This window comes from Oncorhynchus gorbuscha, linkage group LG13 (assembly GCF_021184085.1).
Source record: "Oncorhynchus gorbuscha isolate QuinsamMale2020 ecotype Even-year linkage group LG13, OgorEven_v1.0, whole genome shotgun sequence".
Classification (NCBI taxonomy): Eukaryota; Metazoa; Chordata; class Actinopteri; order Salmoniformes; family Salmonidae; genus Oncorhynchus; species Oncorhynchus gorbuscha.
The window spans coordinates 28,785,491-28,813,398 of record NC_060185.1 but is presented as its reverse complement, the minus strand read 5'-3'; the positions used below and the strand labels follow the sequence as shown (position 1 = coordinate 28,813,398).

The following is a 27,908-nucleotide window of genomic DNA, read 5'->3' as shown; positions in this document are numbered from 1 at the left end:
TCATCTCTTTGAGGCCTTGTCTTCATTCATCTTTGACTTAACTATCTTCAGATTCTCTTTTTTTGTTGCAGCCACATTCTCCGCCAAGTAACCTTTTAGAAAATAAAGACAAGCACAAGAGACAACCAATTATACAGTGAGCCATTATCAACCATCTGCTAACAGAGGACACTTAAGGTGTTTTCACCTTAAAATAAACTATATCAGAATGTTTAAAGTGAACTCTGTGTAAAAAAAAGCTAAATAACTCAGTTGTCTTTTGTATTCAAACTGCCCTCGCCTTTGAATGACGACTCAACTCCTTTGCCAGTTCACTTCATCTATGTTGTGGTCTGAGTCCTCTTTGCATTCACATTGCTATGTTTAGAAAGGAACCAAGATCTTTTCCCAACCTTCACTCAATGCACCATGGGTTTTTTCAATGTTCAGTACAAGCCATTCCATAAAAATGTGTTATCGGAACAGCTAGATCCAGTTGAAGTCAGAAGTTTACATACACCTTAGCCAAATACAAATACATTTTACTGTGACGTTTAATCACAGTAAAAATTCCCTGTCTTAGGTCAGTTAGGATTACCACTTTATTTTAAGAATGTGAAATGATATATTTCAGCTTTTATTTCTTTCATCACATGGGTCAGAAGTTTACATACACTCAATTAGTATTGGTAGCATTGACTTTAAATTGTTTAACTTGGGTCAAACATTTTGGGTAGCTTTCCACAAGCTTCCCACAATAAGTTGGGTGAATTTTGACCCATTCGTTCTGACAGAGCTGGTGTAACTGAGTCAGGTTTGTAAGGCCTACTTGCTCGCACATGCTTTTTCAGTTCTGCCCACAACTTTTTATAGGATTGACGTCAGGGCTTTGTGATGGCCACTCCAATACCTTGACTTGGAGTGCTGTCCTTAAGCCATTTTGCCACAACTTTGGAAGTATGCTTGGGATCATTGTTCATTTGGAAGACCCATTTGTGGCCAAGCTTTAACTTCCTGACTGATATCTTGAAATGGTGCTTCAATATATCCACGTAATTTTCCTCCCTCATGATGTCATCTATTTTGTGAAGTGCACCAGTCCCTCCTGCAGCAAAGCACCCCCACAACATGATGCTGCCATACCCGTGCTTCAAGGTTGGGATGGTGTTCTTCAGCTTGCAAGCATCCCCCCTTTTTCCTCCAAAAATAGCAATGTTAGGAAAAGTTATATTTTTGTTTCATCAGACCAGAAGACATTTCACCAAAAAGTAAGATCTTTGTCCCCATGTGCAGTTGCAAACCGTAGTCTGGGTTTTTCATGGCGGTTTTGGAGCAGTGGTTTCTTCCGTGCTGAGCGGCCTTTCAGGTTACATCGTTTTACTGTGGATATAGATACTTTTGTACCTGTTTCCTCCTTTGCTATTGTTCTGGAATTGATTTGCAGTTTTCGCACCAAAGTATATTCATCTCTAGGAGACAGAATGTGTCTCCTTCCTTAGCATTTTGATGGCTATGTGGTCCCATGGTGTTTATACCTCCGTATACGGCTCACCTCTCACAGTTCTGGGCGACTTTAACCTCCCCACGTCTACCTTTGACTCTTTCCTCTCTGCCTCCTTCTTTCCACTCCTCTCCTCTTTTGACCTCACCCTCTCACCTTCCCCCTACTCACAAGGCAGGCAATACGCTGACCTCATCTTTACTAGATGCTGTTCTTCCACTAACCTCACTGCAACTCCCCTCCAAGTCTCCGACCACTGCCTTGTATCCTTTTCCACTCTCGCTCTCATCCAACACCTCCCACACTGCCCCTACTGCGGATGGTATCGCGCCGTCCCAACCTTTTCGCTTAAATCTCTCCCCCGCTACTCTCTCCTCTTCCATCCTATCATCTCTTCCCTCCGCTCAAACCTTCTCCCACCTATCTCCTGATTCTGCCTCCTCAACCCTCCTCTCCTCCCTCTCTGCATCCCTTGACTCTCTATGTCCCCTATCCTCCAGGCCGGCTCGGTCCTCCCTCCCGCTCCGTGGCTCGATGACTCATTGCGAGCTCACAGAACAGGTTCCGGGCAGCCGAGCGGAAATGGAGGAAAACTTATCTCCCTGCGGACCTGGCATCCTTTCACTGTCCTCTCTACATTTTCCTCCTCTGTCTCTGCTGCTAAAGCCACTTTCTACCACGCTAAATTCCAAGCATCTGCCTCTAACCCTAGGAAGCTCTTTGCCACCTTCTCCTCCCTCCTGAATCCTCCGCCCCTCCCAGCCCTCCTCCCTCTCTGCAGATGACTTCGTCAACCATTTTGAAAAGAAGGTTGACGACATCCGATCCTCGTTTGCTAATGTCAAACGACACCGCTGGTTCTGCTCACACTGCCCTACCCTGTGCTCTGACCTCTTTCTCCCCTCTCTCTCCAGATGAAATCTCAGGAACGGTCTTGTGACGGCCGGCCGCCCAACAACCTGCCCGCTTGACCCTATCCCCTCCTGGAGTCTTCTCCAGACCATTTCCGGAGACCTTCTCCCTTACCTCACCTCGCTCATCAACTCATCCCTGACCGTTGGCTACGTCCCTTCCGTCTTCAAGAGGAGCGAGAGATTGCACCCCTTCTGAAAAAACCTGTGACACTGACAGATCCAGGACGATGTCAACAATTACAGACCAGTATCCCTTCTTTCTTTTCTCTCCAAAACTCTTGAACGCGCCGTCCTTGGCCAGCTCTCCCGCTAGATCCCAACTCTGAATGACCTTCTTGATCCAAATCAGTCAGGTTTCAAGACTAGTCATTCAACTGAGACTGCTCTCCTCTGTATCACGGAGGCGCTCCGCACTGCTAGTCTAACTCTCTCTCCTCTGCTCTCATCCTTCTAGATCTATCGGCTGCCTTCGATTTGTGAACCATCAGATCCTCCTCTCCACCCTCTCCGAGTTGGGCATCTCCGAAGACGCGGCCCACGCTTGGATTGTTGTCCTACCTGACAGGTCGCTCCTACCAGGTGGCGTGGCGAGAATCTGTCTCCTCACCACGTGCTCTCACCACTGGTGTCCCCCAGGGCTCTGTTCTTGGCCCTCTCCTTTCTCGCTAACACCAAGTCACTTGGCTCTGTCATAACCTCACATGGTCTCTCTTATCATTGCTATGCAGAAGTTTACGACACACAATTAATCTTTTTTCCTTTCCCCCTTCTGATGACCAGGTGGCGACCACTTTATTTTGCATGTCTGGCAGACATATCAGTGTGGATGACACATGATCACCACCTCAAGCTGAACCTCGGCAAGACGGAGCTGCTCAGTTCCTCCCTGGAAGGACTGCCCTGTCCATGATCTCCTGCCATCACGGTCGACAACTCCATTGTGTCCTCCTCCCAGAGCCCAAGAACCATGGCGTGATCCTGGACAACACCCTTCGTTCTCTACTAACATCAAGGCGGTGGCCCATTCCTGTAGGTTCATGCTCTACAACATCCTGCATTATTCAACCATGAGTTTGACATCCCTGCCTCACAGAAGAGGACTGGAAGCGGCGCAGGTCCTAATCCAGGCACTTGTCATCTCCCGTCTGGATTACTGCATTGTTTGCTGTTGGCTGGGCTCCCTTCCTGTGCCATTAAACCCTTCAACTCATCCAGAAATTTGATTTGAGCCCGTCTGGTGTTCAATACCTTCCCAAGTTTAACTCTCAAACATTTTGGGTAGCTTTCCCGCTCCTCCGTGAATCTCTCCACTGGCTTCCAGTTGAACTGCATCCGCTTGTAAGACCATGGTGCTTGCTGCCCACGGAGCTGTGAGGGGAACGGCACCTCAGTACCTCCAGGCTCTGATCAGGCCCTACACCCAAACAAGGGCACTGGGATCATTGTTCATCCACCCATTTGGCCTGCTCGCCTCCCTACCACTGAAAAGTTCACAGCTCCCATAATTTTCCCAGTCAAAACTGTTTGCTGCCCTGGCCCCCTGCAATGGTGGAACAAACTCCTCACGACCCGCCAGGTTGGGACAGTGTTCGGAGTCAATCACCACCTTTTTCCGGAGACACCTGAAACCCCACCTCTTTAAGGAATACCTAGGATAGGTTAAGTAATCCCTCTCACCCCACCCCCTAAGTTTTAGATGCACTATTGTTAAGTGACTGTCCCACTGGATGTTCATAAGGTTTGAATTTTCGCACCAATTTGTATATTCATCTATGGATAAGAATGCGTCTGCTAAATGACTTAAATGTAAATGTAAATGTACTATTGTTGGTACAGATGAACGTAGTACCTTCAGGTGTTTGGAAATTGCTCCCAAGGATGAACCATACATGTGGAGGTCTACAATTCTTTTTCTGAGGTCTTGGCTGATTTCTTTTGATTTTCCAATGATGTTAAGCAAAGAGGCACTGAGTTTGAAGGTAGGTTTTGAAATGTATCCACAGGCACACCTCCAATTGACTCAAATGATGTCAATTAGCTGATCAGAAGCTTCTAAAGCTATGACATCATTTTCTGGAATTTTCCAAGCTGTTTAACTTCTTTGAGATAGGGGGCGCTCTTTTAATTTTTGGATAAAAAACGTTCCCATTTTAAACAAGATATTTTGTCACGAAAAGATGCTCGACTATGCATGTAATTGACAGCTTTGGAATGAAAAAACTCTGACGTTTCCAAAACTGCAAATATATTATCTGTGAGTGCCCCAGAACTAATGCTACAGGCGAAACAAAGATGAAGTTTCATACAGGAAATGCCCCAGATTCTGAAGGCGCTGTGTTCCAATGTCTCCTTATATGGCTGTGAATGCGCCAGGAATGAGCCTGCCCTTTCTGTCGTTTTCCCAAGGTGTCTGCAGCATTGTGACGTATTTGTAGGCATATCATTGGAAGATTGACCATAAGAGACTACATTTACCAGGTGTCCGCCCGGTGTCCTGCGTCGAAATTATTGCATAATCTCTTGGTCCATGCGCGTTCCATTTCTTCAGAGGAGAAAGTCAACTGCCACGAAGGATTTATCATTGATAGATATGTGAAAAACACCTTGAGGATTGATTCTAAACAACGTTTGCCATGTTTCTGTCGATATTATGGAGTTAATTTGGAAAACAGTTAGCGTTTTAATGACTTAATTTTCGTTTTTTTTCTTACCCAAACGTGAAAGAAAACGGAGCGATTTGTCTACACAAATAATCTTTTTGTAAAAACTGAACATTTGCTATCTAACTGAGAGTCTCCTCATTGAAAACATCTGAGATGACAGTGTTGTTAACAAAAGGCTAAGCTTGAGAAAAAATTGATTTATTTAATTTAATTTGCGATTTTCATGAATAGTTAACGTTGCATTATGCTAATGAGCTTGCCTAGAGAATTTACACTCCTGGATACAGGTTTTTTCGTAGCCAAACAAAACGGAGCGATTTGTCCTACACAAATAATATTTTTGTAAAAACTGAACATTTGCTATCTAACTGAGAGTCTCCTCATTGAAAACATCTGAAGTTCTTCAAAGGTAAATGATTTTATTTGAATGCTTTTCTGGTTTTTGTGAAAATGTTGCATACTGAATGCTAGGCTAAATGCTATGCTAGGCTATCAATACTCTTACACAAATGCTTATTTAGATATGGTTCAAAAGCATATTTTGAAAATCTGAGATGACAGTGTTGTTAACAAAAGGCTAAGCTTGAGAGCCAATATATTTATTTAATTTAATTTGGGATTTTCATGAATAGTTAACATTGCGTTATGGTAATGAGCTTGAGGCTGTATTCACGATCCCGGATCCGGAATGGCTAGAATCAAGAGGTTAAAGGCACAGTCAACTTACTGTATGTAAACTTCTGACAAACTGGAATTGTGATACAGTGAACTATAAGTGAAATAATCCGTCTGTTGGAAAAATTACTTGTGTCATGCACAAAGTACATGTCCTAACGGACTTGCCAAAACTACAGATTGTTAACAGGAAATTTGTGGAGTGGTTGAAAAACGAGTTGTATTGACTCAAACCTAAGTGTATGTAAACTTCTGACTTCAACTGTATAACTACCTACATTTTGAAGCTAGTAGATTTAGTTAAAAGATGAGACATAATTGTAATCATTGTCACGCCCTGGTCGAAGTATTTTGTATTTATCTTCATGTATTGGTTCAGGCCAGGGTGTGGCATGGGGTTTTTGTATTGTGGTGTGTTTGTCTTGGGGTTTTGGTGGTGGTATTGGGATTGTAGCTTAGTGGGGTATCTAGCAAAGTCTATGGCTGTCTGGAGTGGTTCTCAATCAGAGGAAGGTGTTTATCGTTGTCTCTGATTGGGAACCATATTTAGGCAGCCATATTCGTTGAGTTTGGTGTGGGTGATTGTCTTTAGTGTCTTTGTTCCTGTCGCTGTGTTAGTTGACAAGTATAGGCTGTTTCGGTTTTTGTTACGTTTATTGTTTTGTAGTGTTTGTGTTTATTCGTGTTTACGTTTGTTTCATTAAACATGGATCGCAATCTACACGCTGCATTTTGGTCCGACTCTCCTTCACCACACCTAGAAAACCGTTACAATCATACTATTAACAGAATACATAGCAGAAGAATAACTGCAGATTAAATAATGATGCAATTGAAAATTCTACACCCAATGTAGGCTACTGCCCCTTTAAGAGCTATAATTGATTTTGTACCCTATGATGTGATACTCACCAAATATTTTGTCTGACACACTATTCAAACCCTACAATCAAATGGAAAGTGTCTGCAGCTCTCTTAGCCTTTAGATCACATATTGCAAACAAATAATCTGAACTAAAATCTCTGTGAATCCTTGACAATCGCTAATCAATAGGCATATCCAAAAACAGTACACCTTTATCCGGGAACCTGCTAATCATCAACTTCTTTCTTTTGTAACACCAATGTGAGAGGGTTTATGACAGGGGAATCGGTGTTGCAGTAGTCTAGAGTGTGGTCTGACAAGCAAACATGGGGAGTTGTGTGTTCACATTGCCCTAAAAAAGGGAACCGGACCCCGGAATAAAAGTGAACCAAACTCAGACCACCTCTCGAGGCTCTTTTGTTGTGTCTGAATTTCTTTTGGAGTGGTCACACTATTGTCCGAAAGGGACCAAGTGTGACAACACAACAGTCTTCTTATGTTGAGGGCCTCCTTGGCAACAGGTCAAAACAGGTATGTAGAATGGGTCATTATAGCAATGTGAACATACTGTACATCTGCATACAAACACACACAGTTATTAGCTAGCATGATGAAAACAGAGGGCACATAGCTACATTTCAATGTGTCCAGCGAACAGCTAGTCTAATCACAATACCACTTTGGCTAGCAATCCTTTTGATGTGGTAAAAAGTGATATAAATGGCTAAACAACGACATGAAAGTGTTCATAAAACATAAAGGAAAGTTAAACATACATATGGTGCCAGCATAAGGGCTATGAAAAACAAGATGGCAAAGGATGGAAGATGATTACATTTGTGATTGTCAGAAAGAGTAGCTTTCTTCTGCGGTTGCGAAAAGCCTGTGTAGTAAAGCTATAGTGTTTTGAACACTTATAAAATTAAGTATTAAAATCTCTACATGATTACTACTGGAAACACTACTATTTTCCCACTGAACACTACAAAACTCTACTTGTGCCTAAACTACACATTCACTACAAAATCCCTGGACGTCTCTACATAGTCACTACTGCACAAATAGGGTTTGTGTAGTAAATAAGTAGTATTTTGTCATGTGGGTCTGCTCATGACATTGGTCTATGAGTCAACTCAATTTGCTGTCATGTATGGGACCAGTTTGAAACGTTTGTAATTAGCCTTGTACATGTTTTGCTACAAAGATTAAGACATTGAGTTACCTGGGAAAAGTTGCAATATTCATCACTGTAAATGTGATTTTAACCTTCTGTACAGGTTGGGCAAAACTTTGAAGGCTCTAGTTGCAACATCATTGCTTTTCAAACATCGATGGCCACAACTTCTTTGGGAAAACTGAGGAACCTGTGATCTTTGGACATATTGTGCAATGGTCTGTAGAAAGCATTCAGAAGTCCCTGAAATGATTCAGTCCAAGTACAGCATCATATCAAAACAGAATGCAAATCATCTTTGGACATGCCATCCCCACCTCCCCTCCCTCCTTATAAGTGGAAAACAGTACAAATGGTTACATACAAAATAACTAAGAGCAATTGTTAGATGTGTATAGATGGCCAAGAGGGCAAAAAACAATAGAAAGCAATGTTATTCATCTGAAGAAATGAACTGCCATCATTAGGACAACGGTTGTTCAGAGTAAAAGTTAACCAAAATGTAAAATAATTAACATACAAATATGTGGATTAATAATACTTAATGTTCTTGGTGGAACTTGAATAAGCAGTTGATAATAGTATCAAATCAATAGGTAAATAAAAAGTTAGTGAGACAAATTAAACTGTCTATAGTTGTACATGCAGTTTATTCTGTGTGACCACAAAATATTCAAAATATTCAGAATGCTCTATTCAATATTTGGTCCAGTGTAGTCACATTTTCAATTTTCCTATGCTTTATGTATATTTCCACACTATGAGATTGGAATAATACTGTGAAGTTGTGAAAATGGTGATAATGCTCTTTTAGTGTAAGAGTTGTTTGAACATGCAAAGCTTCTTGTTCTTCTTGAACATGCAAAGCTTCAAGCTTCCCAGTGTATGTCCTCCTAAAGGTAGAATCTCCACCCCTACCACCACCTATTATGAAAATCATACTGCTGTCAAACATACCTCATAGTAGACCCAAAGTGTATGCGGGTCAGCTTCCTGGTATCAAATACGGCACAGTTGAATGTAGCAGTTGTGTTCTTGTCCTCAATTTCATCTGGATCATTAAACTGCTCTTCCTCAAAGGCTTCTTTGAAGTGATCTTCATGATCCTTCAAGACCTTGACGAAAATAGTATCCTGACCGTACACCAATGGCTCCATATTGTTGTACTCTTTGATTTTCTTCTCAACTTTGGCTTCCTGATTCAGATGGATTTTGTCAGTCTTAGTCTGAGGAATTGTGTTGTGTGACTGACAGTTAACTACATGAATAACTCAAATAACAATATATCATTGATTTTCCATTTTAACTTCACAACCATAATCTACGATGTAAAATATATAACTTCATATTTACTCAACAAAGTAAGGCATCTGAGCTGAGGATAGCTTTTAAACAAGGTTCCCACACATCTCGAACTCTGCTCACACTATACCTTTAAAAAATTCAAATAAAATGTCAACATACAGATTTGAAGACTGGTTGATACTGGTTGATATTTAACATTAGGACTATACTTTGCTCTTTTAATTTTAATTCAATTTTAAGGGGAGGCAGGCAGCTCATTAGAATATTTTGGGGCATGGTTTGCACACAGCTGTTTTTATGCAACTGTGTGGGAGAGTGTCATTCCAGTTTAGCTCATGTGTTATATCATTGCATATTTTATATTACTATGGCAATTGATTACGCTTGTAATCGCTTCAAATAGTCTGCTTAGACCCCAACCAAGGATCATCAAAAGCCATGCTATAAGTTCTCGGACAAACCAAAGATTCCTAGATGCCCTTCCAGACTCCACCTACTCAAGGACATCACAGTACAAAAATCGGTTAACCACCTAACTGAGGAACTCAATTTAACCTTGTGTAACACCCAAGATGCAGTCGAACCCCTAAAAACAAAAATACATTTGTCATAAGAAACTAGCTCCCTGGTATAAAGAAAATACCTGAGCCCTGAAGCAAGCTTCCAGAAAATTGGAATGGAAATGGCGCTACACAAAACAGTCTTCTGACTGGCTTAGAAAAACAGTACCATGCCGTATCGAAGAGCCCTCACTGCTGCTCGATCATCCTATTTTTCCAACTTATTTGAGGAGAATAAGAACAATCCAACATTTATTTTTGATACTGTCACAAAGCTAACTAAAAAGCAGCATTCCCCAAGAGAGGATGACTTTCACTTCAGCAGTGATAAATTCATGAACTTATTTTACAAAAAGATTATGATCATTAGAAAGCTAATTACAGACTCTGCACAACACTGTCAGTACCTAGGATCAAGGGAGACACTCAAGGTTTTTAATACTATATCCCTTGACACATTGACGAAAATAGTCTTGGCCTCTAAACCTTCAATCTGCATACTGGACCCTATTCCAACTAAACTACTGAAAGAGCTGCTTTCTGTGATTGGTCCTCCTATGTTGAACATAATAAATGGCTACCTATCCACCGGATGTGTACCAAACTCACTAAAAGTGGCAGTAATAAAGCCTCTCTTGAAAAAGCCAAACCTTGACCCAGAAAATAAATAAAAAACTGTTGACTTATATCGAATCTCCCATTACTCTCAAAAATGAAAAAGCTGTTGCGCAGCACCTCACTGCCTTCCTGAATACAAACAATGTATACAAAACACTTCAGTCTGGTTTTAGACCCCATGATAGCACTGAGACTGCACTCATGAAGGTGACCTTTTAATGGTGTCAGACCGAGGCTCTGCATCTGTCCTCGTGCTCCTAGACCTTAGTGCTTCTTTCGATACCATTGATCTCCACATTCTTTTGGAGGGATTGGAGACCCAAATTGATCTACACGGACAAATTCTGGCCTGGTTTAGATCTTATCTGTTTGGAAAGATATCAGTTTGTCTCTGTGGATGGTTTGTCCTGTGACAAATTTTGGTGATCCACAAGGTTCCGTTTTAGGACCATTATTGTTTTCACTAAATATAAATATTTTAATATTTTAATATTCTAATACACGGCACCTAGAATAATTACTAGAACCAACCAATTTGATCATATTACTCCAGTGCTAGCCTCTCTACACCGGCTTCCTGTTGAGGCTAGAGCTGATTTCAGGTTTTACTGCTAACCTATAAACCTACATGGGCTTGCTCCTACCTAGCTTTCCAATTTGGTCCTGCTGTACATACCTACACGTACGCTACGGTCACAAGACACAGGCCTCCTTACTGTCCCTAGAATTTCTAAGCAAACAGCTGGAGGCATGACTTTCTCCTATAAAGCTCAATTTTTATGGAATGGTCCGCCTATCCATGTGAGAGACGCAGACTCGGTCTCGACCTTTAAGTCTTTGTTGAAGATTCATCTCTTCAGTAGGTCCTAAGATTGAGTGTAGTCTGGCCCAGGGGTGTGAAGGTGAACGGAAAGACACTGGAGCGACGAAACGCCCTTGTCTCTGCCTGGCCATTTTCCCTCTCTCCACTGGGATTCACTGCCTCTAACCCTATTACGGGGGCTTAGTCACTGGCTTACTGGTGCTCTTCCATGCCGTAACTAGGAGGGGTGCATCATTTGCGTGGGTTGAGTCACTGGTGTGATCTTCTTGTCCGGGTTGGTGCCTCCATCGGATTCGTGCCGTGGGGGAGATCTTCGTGACCTATACTCGGCCTTGTCTCAGGATAGTAAGTTGGTGGTTGAAGATATTCCTCTAGTGGTGTGGGGCCTTTGCTTTGGCAAAGTGGGAGGGGTTATATCCTGCCTGTTTGGCCCTGTCCGGGGGTATCGTCGGAAGGTAGTGTGTGTGTGTGGCCCCATAGTGACACCATGCAATATCAATGCAAATTTCATCCTTCAGCATTGGAATTTCACAATCTATTGTCTAATAATAATTTCCAATGATTAAACCACAATTTAAATCAGAATAAGATACTATTTGCATTAGATAAGATTATCTCAGAAATATATGTCACAAATACTACACTCTGCTATTTAAAACCTTAAAGGGCTATTTGGCTGTTCCCATAGGAGAACCCTTTCAAGAACTCTTTTTGGTTGCAGGTAGAACCCTTTTGGCTTCCATGTAGATCCCTTTTGGGTTCCATTTAAAAACCCTTTCTAAATGTAACCCAAAAAGGTTCTACCAGGAACGAAAAAGGGTTCTCTTTTTTCTGAAAGTGTACATTCTAGATTAAGGTTGTGAGTCAAAGGTTAGTAGAAAACCTGGTATTTGGCTGAAATGAGCCCTTAAAGGGCAGCCCCCGAAGTGACTCTTCTAATCAACTGTATGCAAGAATTTCCTCTGCATTGATCTTACCAACCTCCATTGTTTCACCTCTGAGAAGCAGAGTATATCCTTCCTGTTTGGCCCTGTCCGGGTGTATCATCGGATGGGGCCACAGTGTCTCCTGACCCCTCCTGTCTCAGCCTCCAGTATTTATGCTACAGTAGTTTATGTGTCGGGGGCAAGGGTCAGTTTGTTATATCTGGAGTAGTTCTCCTGTCCTATCCGGTGTCCTGTGTGAATTTAAGTATGCTCTCTCTAATTCTCTCTTTCTCTCTCTCGGAGGACCTGAGCCCTAGGACCATGCCTCAGGACTACCTGGCATGATGACTCCTTGCTGTCCCCAGTCCACCTTGTCATGTTTGTCATTTATTATCATGTCTTGTCCCTGTGCTCCCCATTCTGTTCGTTTCCCTCTGCTGGTCTTATTGGGTTCTTTCCCTCTTTCTATCCCTCTCTCTCCCCCTCCCCCTCTCACTCTCTCGCTCTCTCTTCTCTCTATCGTTCCGTTCCTGCTCCCAGCTGTTCCTATTCCCCTAATCATCATTTAGTCTTCCCACACCTGTTCCCGATCCTTTCCCCTGATTAGAGTCCCTATTTATTCCTTTGTGTTCCGTTCCTGTCCCGTCGGTTCCTTGTTTAGTATTCACCGTGCTGTGATTGTGTTTCGCCCTGTCCTGTCGTGTTTTTTGCCTTCATCAGATGCTGCGTGTGAGCAGGTGTCTCTGTCAACTACGGCCTGCGCCTACCCGGCGACCTGCAGTCTGTGGCCGCTTCTCTTGTTATTCCCCTCTACAGACTAGAGGATTTCTGTTATTCCCTGTTTGGACTTGAATAAACTCTGTTTCTGTTAAGTCGCTTTTGGGTCCTCTATCACCTGCATGACAGAAGGAACCGACCAAGGAATGGACCCAGCGACTTCAGACGCTCGTTACACTGCCGTCAAGATCCAAGGAGCCATGCTCGGCAGACACGAGCAGGAATTGTCTGCTGCTCGCCATGCCGTGGAGAACCTGGCCGCTCAGGTTTCCGACCTCTCTGGACAGTTCCAGAGTCTACGTCTCGTGCCACCTGTTACTTCCTGGCCTGCCGAGCCTCCAGAACCTAGGGTTAATAACCCACCTTGCTACTCCGGGCAGCCCACTGAGTGCCGCTCCTTTCTCACGCAGTGTGAGATTGTGTTCTCTCTCCAACCCAACACATACTCTAGAGAGAGAGCTCGGGTTGCTTACGTCATTTCACTCCTTACTGGCCGGGCTCGAGAATGGGGCACAGCTATCTGGGAGGCAAGGGCTGATTGCTCTAACAAGTTCCAGAACTTTAAAGAGGAGATGATTCGGGTTTTTGACCGTTCAGTTTTTGGTAGGAGGCTTCTAGGGCCCTGGCTTCCTTATGCCAAGGTGAACGGTCCATAACGGATTATTCTATTGAGTTTCGCACTCTTGCTGCCTCTAGTGAGTGGAACGAGCCGGCGCTGCTCGCTCGTTTTCTGGAGGGGCTCCACGCAGTGGTTAAGGATGAGATTCTCTCCCGGGAGGTTCCTTCAGATGTGGACTCTTTGATTGCTCTCGCCATCCGCATAGAACGACGGGTAGATCTTCGTCACCGGGCTCGTGGAAGAGAGCTCGCATCAACGGTGTTTCCCTGCTCCGCATCGCAACCATCTCCCTCCTCTGGCTTTGAGACTGAGCCCATGCAGCTGGGAGGGATTCGCATCTCGACTAAGGAGAGGGAACGGAGGATCACCAACCGCCTGTGCCTCTATTGCGGAGTTGCTGGACATTTTGTTAATTCATGTCCAGTAAGAGGCCAGAGCCCATCAGTAAGCGGAGGGCTACTGGTGAGCGCTACTACTCAGGTCTCTTCATCTAGATCTTGTACTACTATGTCGGTCCATCTACGCTGGACCGGTTCGGGTGCTACATGCAGTGCCTTGATTGACTCTGGGGCTGAGGGTTGTTTCATGGACGAAGCATGGGTTCGGAAACATAACATTCCTTTCAGACCGTTAGACAAGCCTATGCCCATGTTTGCCTTAGATGGTAGTCATCTTCCCAGTATCAAATTTGAGACACTACCTTTAACTCTCACAGTATCTGGTAACCACAGTGAGACTATTTCTTTTTTGATTTTCCGTTCACCGTTTACACCTGTTGTTTTGGGTCATCCCTGGCTAGTATGTCATAATCCTTCTATTAATTGGTCTAGTAATTCTATCCTATCCTGGAACGTTTCTTGTCATGTGAAGTGTTTAATGTCTGCCATCCCTCCCGTCTCTTCTGTTCCTACTTCTCAGGAGGAACCTGGCGATTTGACAGGAGTGCCGGAGGAATATCATGATCTGCGCACGGTCTTCAGTCGGTCCCGAGCCAACTCCCTTCCTCCTCACCGGTCGTATGATTGTAGTATTGATCTCCTTCCGGGGACCACTCCTCCTCGAGGTAGACTATACTCTCTGTCGGCTCCCGAACGTAAGGCTCTCGAGGATTATTTGTCTGTGTCTCTTGACGCCGGTACCATAGTGCCTTCTTCTTCTCCGGCCGGGGCGGGGTTCTTTTTTGTTAAGAAGAAGGACGGTACTCTGCGCCCCTGCGTGGATTATCGAGGGCTGAATGACATAACGGTTAAGAATCGTTATCCGCTCCCCTTATGTCATCAGCCTTCGAGATTCTGCAGGGAGCCAGGTGCTTTACTAAGTTGGACCTTCGTAACGCTTACCATCTCGTGCGCATCAGAGAGGGGGACGAGTGGAAAACGGCGTTTAACACTCCGTTAGGGCATTTTGAGTACCGGGTTCTGCCGTTCGGTCTCGCCAATGCGCCAGCTGTTTTTCAGGCATTAGTTAATGATGTTCTGAGAGACATGCTGAACATCTTTGTTTTTGTCTATCTTGACGATATCCTGATTTTTTCTCCGTCACTCGAGATTCATGTTCAGCACGTTCGACGTGTTCTACAGCGCCTTTTAGAGAATTGTCTCTACGTAAAGGCTGAGAAGTGCTCTTTTCATGTCTCCTCCGTTACTTTTCTCGGTTCCGTTATTTCCGCTGAAGGCATTCAGATGGATTCCGCTAAGGTCCAAGCTGTCAGTGATTGGCCCGTTCCAAGGTCACGTGTCGAGTTGCAGCGCTTTTTAGGTTTCGCTAATTTCTATCGGCGTTTCATTCGTAATTTCGGTCAAGTTGCTGCCCCTCTCACAGCTCTTACTTCTGTCAAGACGTGTTTTAAGTGGTCCGGTTCCGCCCAGGAGCTTTTGATCTTCTAAAAGAACGTTTTACGTCCGCTCCTATCCTCGTTACTCCTGACGTCACTAGACAATTCATTGTCGAGGTTGACGCTTTCAGAGGTAGGCGTGGGAGCCATTCTATCCCAGCGCTTCCAGTCTGACGATAAGGTTCATCCTTGCGCTTATTTTTCTCATCGCCTGTCGCCATCTGAGCGCAACTATGATGTGGGTAACCGTGAACTGCTCGCCATCCGCTTAGCCCTAGGCGAATGGCGACAGTGGTTGGAGGGGGCGACCGTTCCTTTTGTCGTTTGGACAGACCATAAGAACCTTGAGTACATCCGTTCTGCCAAACGACTTAATGCCCGTCAAGCTCGTTGGGCGTTGTTTTTCGCTCGTTTCGAGTTTGTGATTTCTTACCGTCCGGGTAGCAGGAACACCAAGCCTGATGCCTTATCCCGTCTGTTTAGTTCTTCTGTGGCTTCTACTGATCCCGAGGGGATTCTTCCTTATGGGCGTGTTGTCGGGTTAACAGTCTGGGGAATTGAAGGACAGGTTAAGCAAGCACTCACGCACACTGCGTCGCCGCGCGCTTGTCCTAGTAACCTCCTTTTCGTTCCTGTTTCCACTCGTCTGGCTGTTCTTCAGTGGGCTCACTCTGCCAAGTTAGCTGGTCATCCCGGTGTTCGAGGCACTCTTGCGTCTATTCGCCAGCGCTTTGGTGGCCGACTCAGGAGCGTGACACGCGCCGTTTCGTGGCTGCTTGTTCGGACTGCGCGCAGACTAAGTCGGGTAACTCTCCTCCTGCCGGTCGTCTCAGACCGCTCCCCATTCCTTCTCAACCATGGTCTCACATCGCCTTAGACTTCATTACCGGTCTGCCTTTGTCTGCGGGGAAGACTGTGAGAGCCGCCAATAAACGCAGGATTAAGAGTCCAAGGTATTGTTGCGGCCAGAGAGTGTGGCTTTCCACTCGCAACCTTCCTCTTACGACAGCTTCTCGTAAGTTGACTCCGCGGTTCATTGGTCCGTTCCGTGTCTCCCAGGTCGTCAATCCTGTCGCTGTGCGACTGCTTCTTCCGCGACATCTTCGTCGCGTCCATCCTGTCTTCCATGTCTCCTGTGTTAAGCCCTTTCTTCGCACCCCGTTCGTCTTCCCTCCCCCTCCCGTCCTTGTCGAGAGCGCACCTATTTACAAGGTACATAAGATCATGGACATGCGTTCTCGGGGACAGGGTCACCAATACTTAGTGGATTGGGAGGGTTACGGTCCTGAGGAGAGGAGTTGGGTTCCGTCTCGGGACGTGCTGGACCGTTCACTCATCGATGATTTCCTCCGTTGCCGCCAGGATTCCTCCTCGAGTGCGCCAGGAGGCGCCGGTGAGTGGGGGTACTGTCATGTTTGTCATTTATTATCATGTCTTGTCCCTGTGCTCCCCATTCTGTTCGTTTCCCTCTGCTGGTCTTATTGGGTTCTTTCCCTCTTTCTATCCCTCTCTCTCCCCTCCCCTCTCACTCTCTCGCTCTCTCTTCTCTCTATCGTTCCGTTCCTGCTCCCAGCTGTTCCTATTCCCCTAATCATCATTTAGTCTTCCCACACCTGTTCCCGATCCTTTCCCCTGATTAGAGTCCCTATTTATTCCTTTGTGTTCCGTTCCTGTCCCGTCGGTTCCTTGTTTAGTATTCACCGTGCTGTGATTGTGTTTCGCCCTGTCCTGTCGTGTTTTTTGCCTTCATCAGATGCTGCGTGTGAGCAGGTGTCTCTGTCAACTACGGCCTGCGCCTACCCGAAGCGACCTGCAGTCTGTGGCCGCTTCTCTTGTTATTCCCCTCTACAGACTAGAGGATTTCTGTTATTCCCTGTTTGGACTTGAATAAACTCTGTTTCTGTTAAGTCGCTTTTGGGTCCTCTATCACCTGCATGACACACCTGGCCGTGTTGCTGCTCCAGTTTCAACTGTTCTGCCTGTGATTTTTATTATTTGACCATGCTGGTCATTTATGAACATTTGAACATCTTGGCCATGTTCTGTTATAATCTCCACCCGGCACAGCCAGAAGAGGACTGGCCACCCCACATAGCCTGGTTCCTCTCTAGCTTTCTTCCTAGGTTTTGGCCTTTCTAGGGAGGTTTTCCTAGCCACCGTGCTTCTACACCTGCATTGCTTGCTGTTTGGGGTTTTAAGCTGGGTTTCTGTACAGCACTTTGAGATATCAGCTGATGTACGAAGGGCTATATAAATACATTTGATTTGATTTGAGTTTAGGTCTGCTATCTGATTGGACGTTAACTTTACTGTAATACTATTGATCATCAACTCAGTTTTGGAATCTAGACAGATGCTTATAAAAGGGTATTGGATTCATTGTTCTTTATCTTATGTTCCTGACCTGCTGTGGTGAGATACTCTCTCATTTCAATTTCAATTTTAATTTATGGGCTTTATTGGCATGGGAAACATATCAAGTGAAGTTGATAACAAACAAAAGTGCAATAAACAATAAAAATGAACAGTAAACATTACACAGAAGTAAAGACATTTCAAATGTCAAATTATGTCTATATACAGTGTTGTAACAATGTGCAAATAGTACAAAATGGAAAATAAATCAACATAAATATGGGTTGTATATATAATGGTGTTTGTTCTTCACTGGTTGCCCTTTTCTTGTGGCAACAGGTCACACATCTTGCTGCTAAGATGGTGGTATTTCACCCAGTAGATATCGGAGTTTATCAAAATTGGGTTTGTTTTCTAATTCTTTGTCGATCTGTGTAATCTGAGGGAAATATATGTCTCTAATATGGTCATACATTTGGCAGACGTTTAGGAAGTGCAGCTTAGTTTCCACCTCATTTTGTGGGCAGTGTGCACATTGCCTGTCTGCGGCTGCCTTTCTCAATAGCAAGGCAACGCTCACTGTGTCTGTACAGTGTCAAAGCTTTCCTTAACCTGTCAGTGCTAGGGCTGTTTACTGCCCCTACTGGAGGAATTTGGTGCCCTTATTAAACAGGAATTTTTTTTTGTCAAAAGTTGCTAATATATGGAAATAAAAAATATTATTGAATAGAAAACACTCTAAAGCTTATAAAACCGTTTCAATTTTGTCTCTATGTAAAGCAAAACTGTCAGGGCATGCATTCTCCCAAACTATCTCTTGTCATGATAAAAGTTGGCCCAACTTTGACGTCATCGCAAACACCCTTCCCAAACAGTTACAGCTCTGGGAACAGTTCCTACGTGTTCAGCGCGATCCCTGCTTTCAATGGGGCTTCTCATTGTGAGAATCGCGCACTCACGGGAGTTTGAGCGTGCCGAAAGCTCTCGGTCACGCGAAAAAACAGGTCACTTTTATGCGCGCTCTGGTCAAGTCCTGTCTTTTTTCCAAGATCGATTGAACGATGCCTGTGTTTCTGTTCGTCCTCACAATTGCTGTACACCTTTATAACATGTTAAAGCTTGATTATGAAGTTAGTTTGACACGTTTACTCGACATATAATATGTAAGTTCGACGATTTGGTGCGCATCCACTTGACTTTTGGCTACATTTTGACCGAAATGTGTAGTTTTTGAGAACCGAAAGACGCAGACTTGAAAACTAAACGCTGTTTTGGTAAGTATAATCCCTTCCAGGTCTTTTGATGGAAGAACAGCAAAGGTAAGGGAATATTTATGTAGTAAATTTGGGTTTCTGTGGACTCCAAGATAGAGGAGCCAGAATGCTACTTTTGGAGCGCCGACTCCTAGTATAGCCTAGTGAACGCAACCTGTAACGTTAAAAATAAATGTAACACAGCGATTGCATTTAGAAGAAGTGTATCTTCCTATACATATGTAGAACATGCATATTTAGTCGAAGTTTATGATGTGTATTCCTTGTTAGCTGATGTTATCTGCCGGAGCTATCGTCATTTCTCCTGACATTTTAGTAGCATTTTTTGAACGATGCGTCATTGTAAACAGAGATTTATGGATATATATTGCAGATTATTGAAAAAAAATGAATGTACTGTGTAACATGTTATATTACTGTCATCTGATGAAGATTTCAAAAGGTTAGTGAAATGATTTTTCTTTTAATCCTGCGTTTGTTGATTGCATATTTTTTCCTACTTGGCTATGCAAATGAGCTATGTCTGCGGTGGTGGTTTGACATAAATATGTGCTATGTTTTCGCCGTAAAACATTTTAGAAATCTGACTTGCTGGGTAGATAAACAACTTGTTTATCTTTCATTTGAGCTATTGGACTTGTTAATGTGTGGAGGTTAAATATTTTTAGGAATATTTTTGCATTCCATGCGCCACATTCCAGCTGAGGGTGTGGGGGGGGAGGTCCCAGCTGGGAACGGGTGTCCCCAACAAGTATGGGTCAGTCACAGTGGTCAGATATTCTGCCACTGTGTACTCTGTTTAGGGCCAAATATCATTCTAGTTTTCTCAGTTTAAAAAAATATTTCCAATGTCTCAAGTAATTATCTTTTTGTTTTGTCATGATTTGATGGGGTCAAATTTTATTGCTGTCCTGGTGCTCTGTGGGGTATGTTTTTGTTTGTGAACAGAGCCTCTGGACCAGCTTGCTTTGGGGGTGCTTCTCCAGGTTAATTTCTCTGTAGGTGATGTCTTTATGGAAGGTTTGGGAATCACTTCCTTTTAGGTGGTTGTAGAATTTAACGGCTCTTTTCTGGATTTTGATAATTAGCGGGTATCGGCCTAATTCTGCTCTGCATGCATTATTTGGTGTTTTACATTGTACACAGAGGATATTTTTGCAGAATTCTGCATGCAGAGTCTTAATTTGGTGTTTGTCCTATTTTGTGAATTCTTGGTTTGTGTGCGGACCCCAGAATTCACAACCATAAAGGGCAATGGCTTCTATAACTGATTCAAGTATTTTTAGCCCCATCCTAATTGGTACGTAGAATTTTATGTTCCCTTTAATGGCATAGAAGGCCCTTCTCGCTCTTTCTTTCTTTCTTTCTCTTTCCCTCTCCCATGACCTATGGACCATGGCACAAGCCATGATTTATTTTGACCATGCTTGGAATAATGCCTTGTAACGTTTGTTAATGTTTGTAACTTAAGCTTCATGCCTTGTATGTCAATCGATTCATTTTACAAAGTAATTAAATACACTTGTACACATACTGAAACAGACACACACTTGCACAATATATGCTATGTATCTTATGGAGTCAGATAATTCATTTAACCTTTTGCGATGAGCAATCCCGTATCCGGGATCTTAAGTATAGCCTCAAGCTCATTAGCATAACGCAACGTTAACTATTCATGAAAATCGCAAATGAAATGAAATAAATATATTGGCTCTCAAGCTTAGCCTTTTTTTTAACAACACTGTCTTCTCAGATTTTCAAAATATGTTTTTCAACCATAGCAAAACAAGCATTTGTGTAAGAGTATTGATAGCTAGCATAGCATTAAGCCTAGCATTCAGCAGGCAACATTTTCACAAAAACAAGAAAAGCATTCAAATAAAATAATTTACCTTTGTAGAACTTTGGATGTTTTCAATGAGGAGACTCTCAGTTAGATAGCAAATGTTCAGTTTTTCCAAAAAGATTATTTGTGTAGGAGAAATTGATCTGTTTTTTTCATCACGTTTGGCTGAGAAAAGAAAACGAAAATTCAGTCATTAAAACGCAAACTCTTTTCCAAATTAACTCCATAATATCGACAGAAACATGGCAAACGTTGTTTAGAATCAATCCTCAAGGTGTTTTACACATATCTATTCGATGATAAGTCACTCGTGGCAGTTTAGTTTCTCCTCTCTTCAAAATGGAAACATGCACTCACCTGGAGATTACGCAATAGTTTCGACAGAGGACACCGAGCGGACACCTGGTAAATGTAGTCTCTTATGGTCAATCTTACAATGATATGCATACAAATACGTCACAATGCTGCAGACAGTGTAGGCCCATTCCTTGTGCATTCAGCCATATAAGGAGACATTGGAACAAAGCGCCTCCAAAATCTGGGGCATTTCCTGTTTGAAATTTCATCTTGGTTTCGCCTGTAGCATCAGTTCTGTGGCACTCACAGATAATATCTTTGCAGATTTGGAAACGTCAGAGTGTTTTCTTTCCAAAGCTGTCAATTATATGCATAGTCAAGCATCTTGTCATGACAAAATATCTTGTTTAAAACAGGAACGTTTTTCATCCAAAAAGTTTCATAGCGCCCCCTAATGCATAACTGGTTAATGGGCTAATTGCTTTGTCATATTATGAGTCGCATGTAAAGTATGTACAGTTGAATTCGTAAGTTTACATACACCTTTAGCAGCCAAATACATTTAAAAACTCAGTTTTTCACAACTCCTGATGTTTAATCCATGTAAATATTCCCTGTCTTAGATCAGTTAGGATCACCACTTTATTTTAAGAATGTGAAATGTCAGGATAACAGTAGAAAGAATTACTTATTTCAGCGTTTATTTCTTTCATCACATTCCTAGCGAGTCAGAAGTTAACATACACTCAATTAGTATATGGTAGCATTTAAATGGTTTAACTTGGGTGAAACATTTTGGGTAGCCTTTCACAAGCTTCCCACAATAAGTTGGGTGACTTTTGGCCCATTCCTCCTGACAGAGTTGGTGTAACTGAGTCAATATATTTGTGGAGTGGTTGAAAAACAAGATTTAATGACTCCAACGTAAGTGTATGTAAGCTTCTGACTTCAATTGTATATAATATACTGTATGTATACATAAAATATTACTGCCTACAGACTAAGCTTTGTACTTTTACTATACCATGTATCAAGGCACAAGGTGAGACCCAGATGCAGACACAGGAGGCAGATGGTTGGTGTCTTACAATGTTGATTAATCCAAAAATGGGTAGTCAAGAGAATGGTTGTGTACAGGCAAAAGTCCAAAACCAGTTCAGAGTTCAATAGGTACCGAAGGGCAGGAAAATTCAAGGTCAGAGCAGGCAGGATGATCAGGCAGGCGGGAAAGTAGTCCAGAGTCAAAACCGGGAAGACTATCAAAAGAGAATAGAAAATGAGTACGGGGAAAAACACGCTGGGTGACTTGACTAAACATACAAGATAAACTGGCACAGAGAGACAGGAAACACAGAGATAAATACACTGGGGAAAATAAGCGACACCTGGAGGGGGTGGAGACAATCACAGGGACAGGTGAAACAGATCAGTGCGTGACACCATGAGGAGTGGGACGAATTCCGACATACAAACACTGTGCCTTTTGTGATCATGTCATATCACAGAATGTCAGTTTAAATAATACCTGGAATGAGTTTCAGGACCTCCAAGGCCGGCTCTTGAAGTCCAAAGATGTGCTTTTGAACAGCATGTTCATATATACAACAGGCACTGAACGTTCCCCCCCACAATGTTCTTTATCGCAGTTCTTCATCATGGTCGCCACCTTGTTGTGGACTGAAATGATACCTAGAACCAAGACAGAACAAACAACTCTGAGTGGAATACAATTTTGTTATGATATAAAGTTGCAAGCAGCCTTAAATCCTGTTAACTGCAAAGCATGAACTATGGTTAGTACAGCAGCAACATTAAATCTAATGAATACAGGACTTAGGTCTTACGTGATCCTTTGGTTTTACTGAGAAAACTATACCACTGTTGGAATACAGGATGTATGAATGTATTTACACCCTTCCCAGTTCTGCATAGTTCAGGAATCTTGTCAATGAAATCCTTTAGTCTCTAGAAATGTAGACACAACCACGTTGTCAAGTATTGAATAAGAATTTCAAGTGTACAGATCTTTCTGATACTGTTGTATTATTTCATTCTATATTTACTAGTTTCTCGTTTCCTGGATCGAGAGTCACTCGCTAGTTTCTCTGTCTATACATCCGGTACCAGAACCAAAATCAAGTACCTGACATGGTTCTGGGAGCTGAGATTAGTTACAACATGAACCTAATTTCAACAGTGGAATATAGATTTGAACACCTATATGAAAAGATTATTGTTCACATTATTTCTATGTACTCATCTCCTTCAGTTAGGGCCCCACCTTTGTACGTTTCAGTGGAGGACCTGTGCTATACTTCTTCAGTACTGTTTTAACAGTCTCAAGATGCTCTCTGATTTCGTCTGTCAAGTATGGCAGTGGTATCTGCTGGGAAACAATTCATTGAAGTTAAGTAGTGTTCTTAGCATTGAATGTAATAGTCAATGACTAGTTTACATTACAGTCAACTTAACTTGATATGATATACCATATCTTCTGGAAAGGCATTGTATTGTCACCTTGTTTTGCTCAAGAAGTGGACTGTAATTGAGATGCACAGAAAAGTTTTGGTTGACACGTGTATAAACAAGCCATAAACAATGTGAGAATAAGTTACCACATGCCCTTAGCACTAGTCCCGCCATGGCTGTTGTTGATGCATTGTGAGTCCTAATAACTCTGCCATTGTGAAAGTTATTTCCAAAAACACTTGGGGGCCCATTTGAAATCCCCTGTAGGTCTTAGCCCTTAGATCACAATATCTACTCAGCTAACATATGGCATTGTTTTAAGATAGTCGTAAAATTGATAATTTAGCCATTTGATTAAGATCTTTTAGGGTTTTTACGTAAGGTTGTGAGTAAGCATTTCACAGTAAGGTATATTCGGCGCATGTGACATTTTTTTATTTGAAATATATACAATATATTTGATCAAACATTGAATTGGCCTTTACTGTTTTAGCCCATTAGAAACACATTGAATAACACATTTGTACATGGCAACACATAGTCCCAAAATAAATCATATGGAATAAGGTTTTGAAGTGTGTGCCTTATATCTGAGAGATTTAAGAAGACACCCCTGAAGCTTGTATGTGTCATGGAGCAGAACAACTGACACCTTTGTGTTCGTGAGAGTCTCCGCTTTCGATATTGGTGACATATTAGTTTGTAGCTCCAACAGGTCGGTCTGGACAGTTGGTTTTTTGAGAAGACCTCTTTGAAATGAGGAAGTCTGCGACAGAGTTCAGACGACTGCCATAAATCTTATGAATATCTTACAGCAAAACAGCTCACACTGTCATATGCGTGAGTCTAGTCTTTCAATGGTGGTGACTTCAGTTTGTAGCTCAAATGGTTTGAGATTTACAGACGATTTCGTAGTGATTTTCTTGTCCGGATCCTTATCTGTAGAAAAAGGCCGCTTTCACAAGCCCAATGTTACACAATAGCTGCAAACTTTATATCAGCAGAAAGAGGGGGTTGAACTGCAGCCACTACAAGCAATGGTAAGTCTCTAACCTAAACACACAGGGAGCTAGCTATTCAATATTCAAAATCAGGACCCCCGTAAAACCTGTTCTAGTTGCATCTACCAAATGTTTGGTTTGGTAAGACGAACCAGGCTTATCACTTTTGTTTGACCATGGAATTTAGAGATAACTTCTTGTAAATGTTCAATTATCAAAACTAATGACAGTTGATAAAGGCAAGTTAGCAGATCTCAAATGTCTGGTAGTTCTGCAATTATAGAAGACCTTTGAGACCAGCTGGTATTTTTGATTAGATTTTTTATTTCACCTTTATTTAACCAGGTTGGCTAGTAGAGAACAAGTTCTCAACTAGAGATAAAGCAAAGCAGTGCGACACAAACAGCAACACAGAGTTACACATGGAATAAACAAGCGTACAGTCAATAACACAATAGAAACAAAAGAAAGTCTATAAAAACTGTGTGCAAATGACGTGAGGTGCTAAGGCAATAAACAGGCCACAGTAGCAGAGTAATTACAATTTAGCAATTAACACTGGAGTGAAAGATGAGCATATGATGATGTGCAAGTAGAAATACTGGTGTGCAAAAGAGCAGAAAAGTAAATAAAAACAATATGGGGATGAGGTAGGTAGATTGGGTGGGCTATTTACAGATGGGCTATGTACAGCTGCAGCGATCGGTAAGCTGCCTAGATAGCTGATGTTTAAAGTTAGCGAGGGAAATATAAGTCTCCAGCTTCAGCGATTTTTGCAATTAGTTCCAGTCATTGACAGCAGAGAACTGGAAGCAAAGGAGGCCAAAGGAGGTGTTGGCTTTGGGGATGACCAGTGAGATATACCTGCTGGAGCACGTGCTATGGGTGGATGTTGTTATCGTGACTAGTGAGCTGAGATGGTGCTTTACCTAGCAAAGACTTATGGATGACCTAGAGCCAGTGGGTTTTGTGATGAATATATAGCAATGGCCAGCCGACTAGAGCATACAGGTCGCAGTGGTGGATGGTATAAGGGGCTTTGGTAACAAAATGGATGGCACTGTGATAGACTGCATCCAGTTTGCTGAGTAGAGTATTGGAAGCTATTTTGTAAATGATATCCCCGAAGTTGAGGATCAGTAGGATAGTCATTTTGACTGACACACAGTATGACTGACACACAGTAACAATTAAACTGTCCAGACATTTAGTGACTTTTATAGCTGACTGATATGTTAAGGGCAGTAAAAGCAGCTGATTCAATGGCCTATTGGGATCAACATTGACCCCCTGGTATGAAGTGGTGCTACAAAAATAGTCTAAAGTGGTGTTTTTTTAAAGAATTCCATTTCCAGTCGAGTGGCGTCCACCAAAGAGATCTTCTGGTTGATATCACTCTGGCCTGGGCATTTTACGATGATATAGCCTTTGTTCAGGTGAACAACTTGGCCATTAACACTTTTTAAGATGTCTGGCTCTGCTCCTTTGCCAACCAAGTCTGGCTTGATCAGAATGTATTGTAAACACAGTACAAACTGTATATCCATATTTAAAATAAAACAAATTCATGAGAGAAAAGCGTGAGGAGTTCAAATAAACAATTGTGATAATATCCAGAGTCCTTGCACCTTTGGGATCCACTGAATGCGCCATTCTCAATGCTTCAGTTGTTGCTATGTCAACATTGCATGGCACTACGACCGGGTTAATGGTCTCGTTTTTTAAAATAAACTTCAAAATAAGACGTCTGATCTAAAGCGACATGAAAGACCAAAATTGATAAGAGTGTTGAAACAGACTGCTAACATCTGTCAGTGATACATAGTGAATCTGAGACAATGAGAAAATAACCATTCAGTTACTATCGGGAAAGACATGAGTTGTGTCACAGGCTTGACGCATTGATGGACAAAATACTAACCGTTAGACTACGTTAATCTCTTCACTGTCTAAATAAATGTGGAGAGCACTGTATATGATTCAGTGAAGTTAACAAGGTTACAAAATGCACATTAATAATAGTTACATCATCTACATAAAGTATCTACTTCCTCCTAACCCCATTCATTTTGTGACACTAACCTGATCACCAATATCCTCTGGTTGGTCTTTGACAGGTACAGTGGCAATCCCAGGTAGATCAATAAGTGTGAGGTCACATACATCAGGAGACGTGATTTCCAGCGTGATCAGGTCATCACAGATCCCAACACCATCTCCGGCTAGAGTATTCTGAGCTTTAAAAACAGGTAATTGGGTAACATTACTCACCCCTGTAATCGTACCTTTGTGAATTTGACTATCTATTGAAAACTATAAGCCAACATAAAATTACACTGTCAGTATGTATCTACTGTATATTGTGGGGAATATAAAGTGAAATGTAATGCTTTTACATTCAGTTGAAACTTGCACACCTGTTCTGACATGAATCTCAACCAATGAGGGGTCCTCAAAAGTCTCCACTATCCTTTGATAACTGATCTTTACCTTCCATTTGCCTCCAAAACTCTTCCTTCGTTTCAATTCCAATAGACACCTGGTGACAATACCTAAGAGGAAATAGATTTGTTTTAAATAAAAGTTGCACCAAATTAGTATTTGTTATGCAATATAAGAAATGCAGCCTTTAAAGTGTAAAGAGAACATTTACTGATCTAATGATGCAGTAGCAGATGCATGACAACATGTTTCTTCATGCAGCACTGACTCAAGGAAGACCCAGTTGGGTAAAAACATATTTCTCCATGCGTCTGCTACTCTCTACTCAAGATCGTTTTCAACTGATCCATCTCACCACTTCCTCTGGGTAGTGCCACCTCAGATTATTTTTTTATTTTTATTTTTTATTAAACCTTTATTTAACTAGGCAAGTCAGTTAAGAAGAAATTGTGCACCAACTTATGGGACTCCCAATGACGGCCGGTTGTGATACAGCCTGGAATCAAATCAGGGTCAGTAGTGACGCCTCTAGCACTGAGATGCAGTGCCTTAGACCGCTGCGCCACTCGGGACCCCAAGATAATGCATCAAGCACTGGTCTCATACCACAGCAATGGCTGGCAATGTCAGGTCTTTCTCGATTCCAGTCGATCTCTGAAAGTCAATGAGTTCGATGAATGGTCGCACTTGTCTATCCAAATGGCTGTAGAATAGAATACCCCACTTTCCATATAGCATTGCAGTGCTATATCTGCAGACAAATAAATATACAAAGCAAATGTAGGAAAACCGAGATATGTGTGATACAATTCAAAGGCAATCAGTTATGAATTAAGCTGGAAAGGATGTCTTTCATTTGAAAATGGGAAACAAACCTGGATCAATTGTTTGGATTTCAACTTATGTTTACTCATCCTCAGAACCTGCATCGGTCTGTACATTGCTCGATGAAACACAAATGCACCAAGAATACATGTAAGGCTAGATG

General features: G+C 42.4%; 1 protein-coding gene across 1 annotated transcript; it reads right to left on the bottom strand.

Annotated features, from left to right (window-relative positions):
• On the bottom strand, positions 1–27,658 carry LOC123992269 (interferon-induced GTP-binding protein Mx-like). Its single transcript, XM_046293439.1, has 9 exons — positions 27,527–27,658; positions 27,276–27,297; positions 26,896–27,030; positions 26,561–26,715; positions 26,078–26,230; positions 25,811–25,980; positions 24,098–24,112; positions 23,495–23,547; positions 1–92 (listed from the first exon to the last, which is right to left on the bottom strand). Exons 1-9 carry the CDS (start codon positions 27,656–27,658, stop codon positions 1–3), a joined length of 927 nt encoding a protein of 308 aa, XP_046149395.1.
• Positions 27,659–27,908: the final 250 nt, after the last annotated feature.

Coding starts and splice junctions, on each gene's coding strand:
- LOC123992269 (XM_046293439.1), bottom strand. CDS start 27,658: ATGCTATATGGAAAGTGGGGTATTCTATTCTACAGCCATTTGGATAGA. Junction 27,031..27,275: donor GGCACTACCCAGAGGAAGTG/GTGAGATGGATC, acceptor ATTTCCTCTTAG/GTATTGTCACCAGGTGTCTA. Junction 25,981..26,077: donor CTCTGGATATTATCACAATT/GTTTATTTGAAC, acceptor ATTCTGATCAAG/CCAGACTTGGTTGGCAAAGG.